This window comes from Xylocopa sonorina, chromosome 1 (assembly GCF_050948175.1).
Source record: "Xylocopa sonorina isolate GNS202 chromosome 1, iyXylSono1_principal, whole genome shotgun sequence".
NCBI lineage: Eukaryota > Metazoa > Arthropoda > Insecta > Hymenoptera > Apidae > Xylocopa > Xylocopa sonorina.
In genome coordinates, this window is record NC_135193.1 from 16,628,446 (window position 1) to 16,637,262 (window position 8,817).

Genomic DNA, 8,817 nt, shown 5'->3' on the forward strand with positions numbered 1-8,817 from the left:
ACCGAGCAAGTTTCTACCCCTGACTTTCCAACCGAATCGATCCCTCTTAATCGACGGTGGGCTATCGTTTCGAACTGTTCGGATGATGATCGATGATGACGGATAGATCGCTCGTGCGTATACTAACGATCGTCCCCCGTTCGAATGGACGCTGCGGCTATTCGAGCAGCCGAGCACATTCGTGGAAACTCCGGGAGATTACGATAACACGTGTACGGACATCCATCCGTAGGAAGGGACGAGGTCGGAAAGGCGAGGGAGAAACGGAAGAGATTCTGAAGAGGAAAGCCAGACTTTGTTCTCGAGGCTAATGAAGATTGATCCGTGGAAAGCGAAACGTTTAATGAGCAAACAAAGGATCGACACGATTTTTCTTTTACCCTCCGCCTCGAATATCGCAGGGAATTCCACGAGTTCGCTGGAATCGCGCAAACTACCTTTGCTCTACTTACAACGGAGAAAAGGAAAGAAACTCTTTCGTACTCGTTCGTTCGCGGAAATGTCGCGTATAGGTTCGTACAAGTTACGAGATTAACGGAAGTTTTCGTAAAAAAATTCCGCTCGGTTAGTCTGACGATGAGACTCGTGTCGTATCGATTGTGCTTGAAAAGTCAGCTCGAAACTACGAGAGCAACCCTGGCTGGGCACGTTTGACGAGACGTATTTCTGCGAATAAATTGTTTTGCTTCCAGTGCCTCTGCAACTTCGTGAAATATCGAAGGAGAGCTTGCAACGACGGTCGAACGACGGGAATAATGACTGGGGCGAAGGGGATTTGCCCGTTTTTGAACAGACAGCGGCGAACGTCAGCGCATTCGTCGGGCAGTCCGTGTATCTGCCCTGCCGTGTGCGAAATTTGGGTGATAAAGTGGTAAGCAACAGTAATTACTTTCCTCCTTTTTTTTTTTCTTTTTGTAACTCATACAATTATCTCTCGACGATGCAGCGTATAATATAGGAAGATAACGAATTTGGTTTTTCGCCCAGAAACAAGCGGCAAGGACAGGAATCTCGTAGCCTGTATTTTATATGTATAACCACCGAGAGTTTTATGACCGATATGAAAAGTTACATCGTAAAGGTACAACGTAAAAGCGTCGAGAATGAAGCCATCGCTCTGGTATTTCGCTAACCAGCTCTGGCCGAGATTCTCGACGCTTTCAAAAATGTTCCATTCCTGAACGATTCTGCGCTTGAAAATGGTACATCACTCGAAGCTTCGAGTAACCCACGTTCGCCATTAATTGCCAAGCGTGCAGCGCATCGATGTCTCGTTTTGCTCGCGTCATTAACATCAACGCGAATCCATATCTCCGCCATTGTATCGTCGTTATTAATGTCGCGAAGAAACGTTATCCAAGGCCAATAAATTCATCCCTTGCACGTGTCTCCGAGACAGCTGAGACACCCGCGATCATAAGTGGTCCGCGACGACCATCCAAAATGTTGGGAACGGTGAAACAATCGTGTATCATGTCCCGCGGGATCGGTTTCGTATTACGGAATATGCCAAAGGGACCAGTAACTCAGCGGGAACAGAGTTTCGATTAGGATAGCCACGTGTGCCACGGAGCACGCACGTTTCCAGAGCAGTGGAACAATTAATTTTCGGAAGTTGTTCGAATCCCCGGTTCCCATTCCGTAGGCCAGTTTCTATTCAAACAGGTTGTCTCGCATCTCTGACGACGACGACGACGACGACGTTGACGGCGGCGTCGCGGCCCTTTGGCTCTCTGTTATCGGTACAAAGGGGTGTGCCCCCCTCCCCGGTGTAATTAATACCGGGCCATGACAAATCGTCGTTTCCGCAATAACGACCGGCCAATAAATACAACGCTCGCGATTAGCTGGCAGCCAGCACGAAAACCGTGGACACGGCGCCGTGCGTTTCTAGGGTCGTGCACGCTGGCGTGCTCGTGACAATCGATCAAAATGAGAAACACAGGGGACACAGACATCAGTATGTTTCCTTCGCAGCTAATATCTACGCGATTGTACGGGTTGCACGGTGCACGGGGCCGCGAGTGGATTCGTGCCTTCGCATTCTCGCCATCTGTCCGATATAAATTGCCCGTTATCTTCATTTTCCATTCCGTCTGTTCGTCGAGGTTGTTTCGTTACACCCGTTTCTTCCCCGCGGCCACCATTAATTACGGCCAGCTACTTCTGCGATCGCAAATCGTTCCCAGGGAACGGGTTCCCGTCGTAAACTCCGCGCTTAATTCTCGTGACCGCGGGTCTCGTGGCATTTTTCTATTTCGTCGCACGATTACCGTGCGAGAACTCGCTGAAATGTTGCTGCAAGCGGTAATCAACGATTCCGCGTAGTCAGCGAGATCCCCCATCAGCGGGATAAAATCTTCTTTCCGCGCGTTCCAAGCGGAACCGGGCCAGACGGCGAATGCAAAAGTTTTGAAAATCGATCGATCGCGGCTTCAGCAGAGGCGAAACTGTGCGCGAGGAAAGGTCAGAGGGGCAAAAGAAAGCAGGAGAATTTATGCTAAGCGACGATCATAATCGTTTGACGGGGAACCACAGATCGTCGCTTGGCAGCAATAATCTTGTCCGGTTGATTCGTTTTGCTGGTAGACAATCGTTAGATCAAGGGTCGGTTGGCGCCGCGCTCGCTGATATTGCATCGTTTTCCGTTGTCGAACGGCGACCCGCTATTTCTGAACCCTCTCTCGGTGGCGACATCAAAGCGCGCAGCTTCTTCAAAGCTATCAATTCCTTTTCGCTGTTCGAACATTTTCGGAATCAACCGTATCGCTCGATTTTCCACCGTCCGACCATTTTTCTCTTATCCTTTTTTCTTTTTTTCTTTTTTTTTTTTATTTTTTACTACATCCCTCCGCCAGGCGCGCCGTGATCGGCTGTTTGATCAAAGATCAGTCGTAATACCGTGTAATGGAAAATTAATATTCGGTCGCCGGTTGTTCCCCCGGTCAACGTGAAAGCCCTACGCGGAAGTTAATCGGGCAATTTTATCGAACGAACGGTCGATTCTAATTAGTTTTCGATTCGACGTCGAAAGCCCGCGATCTGCTCGCGAATTATTACCAACGTTCAGTCTATAGTTGCACTACAAACGACAGCGTGGATCGTTTATTAATAAAATATCGATTCCGCGAGGAAACACGGGGAACAGTCAGCTGAAGTTAGGCGGTATCGGCGTTTCATGTTCTCCAGGCTCAGCGATATTAAATTAATGCCTCGATAAAGTCGCTGTTGCCCCATCCATTTCAAACGATTTTTCGGCCAACGCCATTCTATCGCCCGTTCGTTCATCCATGAATATATAGTCGGTTAGAATGTCGCCGTTGCCCTCCTTTTTTTTTTCGTTCACGCATAGATGGATACAGCAGCACCCCGATTATGCAAACCAATCGTAACGCACGCTCGAATAATCGAACAGCTCTGCTTTCGCATGGGAGAAGATCGTTTATCTCAAAGTACGATTTATAATAACATTTGTGCGCATCGAACGAAAGAAGAATTCGGTTACATCACGGGAGCCGGGCTTTTTCGCGCGGTCTCTACTTTCAGCTGTTCTCTCAGCTGCCCTCCAAGTTATTCCTCGATCAATAATTGCCGATGCCTCGTTCGACGCGAAATTTCACCGGTAAATAGCGTAAAGTGGTTCCGCGATTTGTTGACCTTGCGCGCGGCTTCGCGCATTCGCGGTTTGATGGATGACCGGAAAGGGCCTGTTTCCCTGTTTATGCAAAACTCGAAGGGTCCCTGTCGCTCGCGCCGTCTATCATTCTCGACGGCCTATATTTGCGCGGGAATTTAAGAGCAGCAAAATTTCGATGGGTTCGCGTCGCTGGCGAATAAACAATAACCGACGTAAACGTAACGCGCTTCGATTAATCGAGGGTATTCTCCGCTCCACGGCCACGATCCTCTGTCAATCGAGGCGAATAACAATCGACGATTACGGGAAATGTTCGTAAAAATAGAGCTGGATTGATCGCAGTAGAATAGACCAGTCACTGGTCAGACGTCGGTGGGATGCACTTTGAAATATTCCAGCGATCGTATGAACTCATTCCACGGCGCAGTTGAAAAAAATTTCACGGCCCGATAGAACAATGGAATAACAGTGGAATAAAGCTTGTAAGCTTTTCTGGCAATCCATGAATCATTTTTGTCACCTTTGCGACGGTGTAGATCCATCATAAATTCTCGGTGCGCACAGTTCAGGCGCGAAAGATTAACACGGTTCAATCAATACGTTCCAACGACAAACCACTGCGTCGTTCTTCATCCCCGAGCTGTCACTCCGTTCCTTACCCCTAACTCCGCGCCAGCCTCGCGATAAAATTCACCCCCTCGTCACGCTAATGTACTCGAAATGAGAAGTAGAAGAAGAGAAACGAATCAGACACGGTCGAACAGCCGACCAGCCCGTGCCCAAAGTGACTCGTGATTTGTTGACCCGGCAGACAGGCCAAACATCGGTGTCATGATGGATCGTCGTGAAAAAGGGTGCCTTATCGGTTCGACGGATCGATTCCGCGTAGCGCAAGGACTCGAACGCCTCTCACGGTTGCGTTTTCCGGCGCATAAATTGAACAACCCGTGAATTCCATAGCCGTGCATTATTCATGGGGCGAGAGAAAGATCGAGGGACGCGGACAGCCGTAAATACGATTAATTTTCGTTTCTCGGTTCGAAAAACCAGCGGGAGACAATCAGCCAACGGAAATACGCCGCGTTTTCGTCGCCTGCCCTTTTTTCCTCTCCTCGAAAATATGTTCGACGGGATCGAATGCTCGTCACGGACCACCATCGTCATCGACGACGCGGTCTCTACGCGCGCGAATTTCGCGGCTCTTTTCTATTTTGCTGTGCGCCCTCAAACGAAATTAAAATTTTCATTTCGTTTCGAAACATTTTAAATCGCAGATATACACGGGAAAGTTTGAACCTAATCGCATTTTTTATGGAAATTTGTAACATCGTCGCACGGATTTTCTTTCCTGTATTTTCACCACAAATTAGTCAGTTTTTGATAAAAGCACGTTCCGTGGGAACCTCGGACAGCGATGAAAGGAAACCCCTGTCCGTTCCAATTCCCAGTTTTTCAACTGAAATTGGGAACGATAAAGTTTCCTGTCGAAACTGGCCGGATGGAGGATCGAAAACTTAAAATTGCCTATATTTGTGGTGCGCCACTCGAGCCTATTTTTTTTTTTTTTTGTTCCGAACGGGTCACATATATTGTTACAGAACTAGAATAAAATGTTGGGCTCGAACAAAATGCCACTCGAAAAGCAAATACTTCTGAATTTTTCACGAGGGAACATTAATTCATGTCGGTGGCAGCGAATAAACTGCGAATGGCATGGAATACATTTGAAAGAATTTTCGATAATAATTCTGTGCACCGGCGAGCTTTCGCGGGCATCGCGTTAGGTATATTTAAGTCACATTTATTGCGCTCGCTGTCTGTAAACAGGATCGTTCGTCAAACCTCTGCTATTTGTCGTACTTTCGAGCATTTCACTTTTAGAATTTCTATCAACGAACAACCAAGTCCCGAAGTAACAGAATTCCATTTTTAGGACGATTATAGATAGATTGCTTAACAAGATTCGCAAGTATTTTGGGTTCAACGCGCAATTTAGTTGCAGTCACATTGAACGCCACGTCGAATAAAATGGCTTTAAAGCAAACGATCGAGTATAATTTTTGAATTTTTCCACCGCGCATTCGAACGGATCGAAACTGTCCAATTTCGTCCGACACATCAGCGAAAATGTTATACAGAGAGTGGCAAAGAAAAAAGTGACGACTGCATATCAAAACAGAGATTTCGCACGGTCGATGCACATTCCGCTCGCAGGCCGTATCGTCAAAGCTGGGAATCTTCGCAGCTGCGTGGAAACTGTAAATCGTTAGTCACGTTTCAAACTTGAAATTTTCCCGAAAAGCTCCCTGGAGCTCGAGTAGCTTTCTTGGGTAACAGATGTAGGCGAACGTGTTCGTAAGGCGATCGCAAGGAATCCGCTGTTCCGAGACTTTCGTACAATTTTACATTTTCGTCTCAGCAATTCCTATTTAATTCCTGTCTAATTGACGCTGGGAACTTATCCTCCGGAAATTCGAAGCATGCTTGACAAAATACGTAACGAGATTCATTGAGAATTGCCTGGGGATTTGGACAAACACACGTATGGCAATCTTTTGGCAGAAAACTCAAGATCGATGAAGGAAAAATGCGAAGATTCCTTGTAAGTATTCACCGCGCGAAAGCTGTGATCGTCGCGGTTGTACTCGTGGAAGATATTCGCTGCGGTCGTAGCATCTTCCTTGAAGAAAGAATACTCGTTGGGCGATAATGCAGCCGGCGGAGGGCTAATTCGTATCGTCGCGGAGGACTGGCGAGAGCGCGCGGGAGAAAGTAGCTGCGGAATTTTAATTACGCGGGGCAGGCTTCACGAGAGACGAGGAGAGGAAAGCCTTTTTTCATTAAGGTTACACTCGACCGAGTGCCGGCGCTCTCTAAACAAAATGTTCGTTTTTCCGTTATACCGTCAAGACGAGAGTGAAACGAAGGTAGAACCGGCAATGATAGAAAGAGACAAGGTACACCTTGGCGAGACTCGAATAAGCAGATGAAGAAGAAGAAGGAGAAGAAGAAGAAGAAGTAGACGAAGTGAAAAAACAGAAAGAAAGACGGCCTCGCGAGAAGAAAGGAACGAAGAATGGGCGCGTATAAAACAGAGGGAAAGTAGCCAGGTATTTCAAAGATGAGAGACCACTTTGCGCTTAGAAGGAACTCTTTTACTTTCACGGCTTACTAAATGCGCGGGGTATGCTCGAAGGAAGAACAGGCTTCCGTGGCAAGGAGGAGGAACGAGGTGCTTCCAGCCCATCCCACCCCCTGTGTGGTAAATGAATGGGCGAAGGAAAAAGGGCGAGGGAAACGCGATAGAAATGGGTCTCCTCGGAGCGAAACCAGGGACGATTCAACGCTTTATCCATCCGCAGGATTTATGAGCCTGCGTGCCGTCCGTGCGGACCGTTTGACCGCGAAATTGCGTAATTAAATTAGCGCTGGCTCATATAATTTGGTAATTAACATTCCAAAAACGGTCCGTCGATAGCTGGCGGTCGGGCGGTTCGTTGGAAAAATCGAGCTCGCTGCAAGTCGAAATTGTTTAGAGAGGGCGCGAACCGTTCGTACAGAGGGATTTATCGTCGGTTTATTTCGCACCGCTCGGGGTAATTGCGCGCGCGCGCGCGCGCGGATGCGTGCTCCGCGAGCGGAACGGTTAAACGCTTTTTCTTTATTTATCGGCGACTGCGAATCGCGCGCGTGCATAGTAATATTTAGCGCTTAAGCTCGAAGAGTAAACGTGACGGGCGTGCTCGAAAAGAATTCCGCGCGGATGGTCTTCCTATCGGCGGGCAGGGTGACTTCCACGGGAGGTGCGACGATCGAACAAGTTAGTCGTACAACCTCTTTTCTCCGACGTGTCACAGCCAGAAGAGATAAACTCGACTGGTCGGAAAAGCCGGAAAGCACTCGAGGCACTGGCTCGACGCCGTTCGCGACCGTCGAGAGATGAGATTTTCGGGCTCTCAGATTAAGGTTTCAACTTCCTTTCCTTTCGAACGCTTCACCCGCACGCTGCTCCGCGGGGCTCGATATCCTCTCGTCGATGAAAAAATCCGTAGGCTCTTGGAAACACGTCTCGCGTAAACATTGGATCGGTTCGAATCGAAGATTGTTTCGCCGTCTACGGGACAAGAGGATCCAGCGAGGAGCAAAGAGGTTTGCTGGGTAGAAAATTCGCGATAAGTTTGCGGCAGACGGGAAAAGTCGAAAGCAACAGTCCACCGAGCCTGGGAGGACGAGATACCGGCTCGGTTTAGAGATAAGAGTCCCTTGGCAGGACCTTCCTTTAGATCTCAATTGGGCCTTGAATAGAGACATGTCTTGATTCCGCCGTGGCTTCCACTGCTTTGAATTCAGTCAGAATCGTCTGCGTTTTACTCGAACGGTACAAGGACCTTTGGAATAATGAATAAAAATTGTTTAGGGCTTAAAGTAACAGTTGCTGGATAGCCTAAGATACAGGATGACGGTTTGAGTCAAGAAACGTTGAAAGTTGCCCTTGTTTAGGACTCTTTTAAGTTGCCGAGTTTTCCAACTTCTCGAGAACAGAATTTTTAATTATCCGTTGGTATCAAGGATGGAGAATAAACGTTAACCCGCGAGAGTAAGACCAGCGTAGCGCCATGGGAGGAAGAGTCTACTACCTTCGGTAATTAACGCTCATAGAACGAACTAAACGTTAAGTCGTAGTCTCTGTTAGCTCGACTCTTAAAGAATACCGATAAGATCATCTTCGCACGACGATATCTGACGGAGAATTTTCCGTTTAATTTCGTTAAAAGGTTCTCTCGACTGCGCTGTTAATTGAAACTTCGAAGCGAAATCGTACGAAAGTAATGGAATATCGCCAAGTCTGAAGGAAATTGCAACCGTAACAGCGGTACGAAATTATTCGGACGTGTACAGTCGGAATGACCGTTAAATTCTATTCGACAGTCGAAAAACGAGCGAAAGATAAAAGCAGTCGCGCGAGCTTTGCAGCGATGAGTAGGCTATAAAATAAAGCATTAGTCGATTGTCAGGGACAATGGTTGTATCCTGAACCGAGAGAGGTGGAAAGGGAAGAGGGAGTACAAAAAAAAGAAAGGATAACAAAGATATCGTATCGAATATGTTTCGAACGAGAACCATTTTGCGTACCGGGTCAGATAAAATTTCCGGTTACCTCTTTCAGTTGACAGTCGGGG

The 8,817-nt window shown here is 47.6% G+C and overlaps 1 protein-coding gene across 2 annotated transcripts in view; it reads left to right on the plus strand.

The window, feature by feature from the left end:
* The window catches only part of LOC143423149 (zwei Ig domain protein zig-8), a 76,229-nt gene that overhangs the window by 21,415 nt on the left and 45,997 nt on the right, over positions 1 to 8,817 (plus strand). For both annotated transcript variants that reach the window (XM_076894259.1, XM_076894269.1), the window contains exon 2: positions 693 to 871. In XM_076894259.1, the coding sequence (XP_076750374.1) occupies positions 693 to 871 (179 nt within the window). The remainder of the gene's footprint in view (positions 1 to 692; positions 872 to 8,817) is intronic.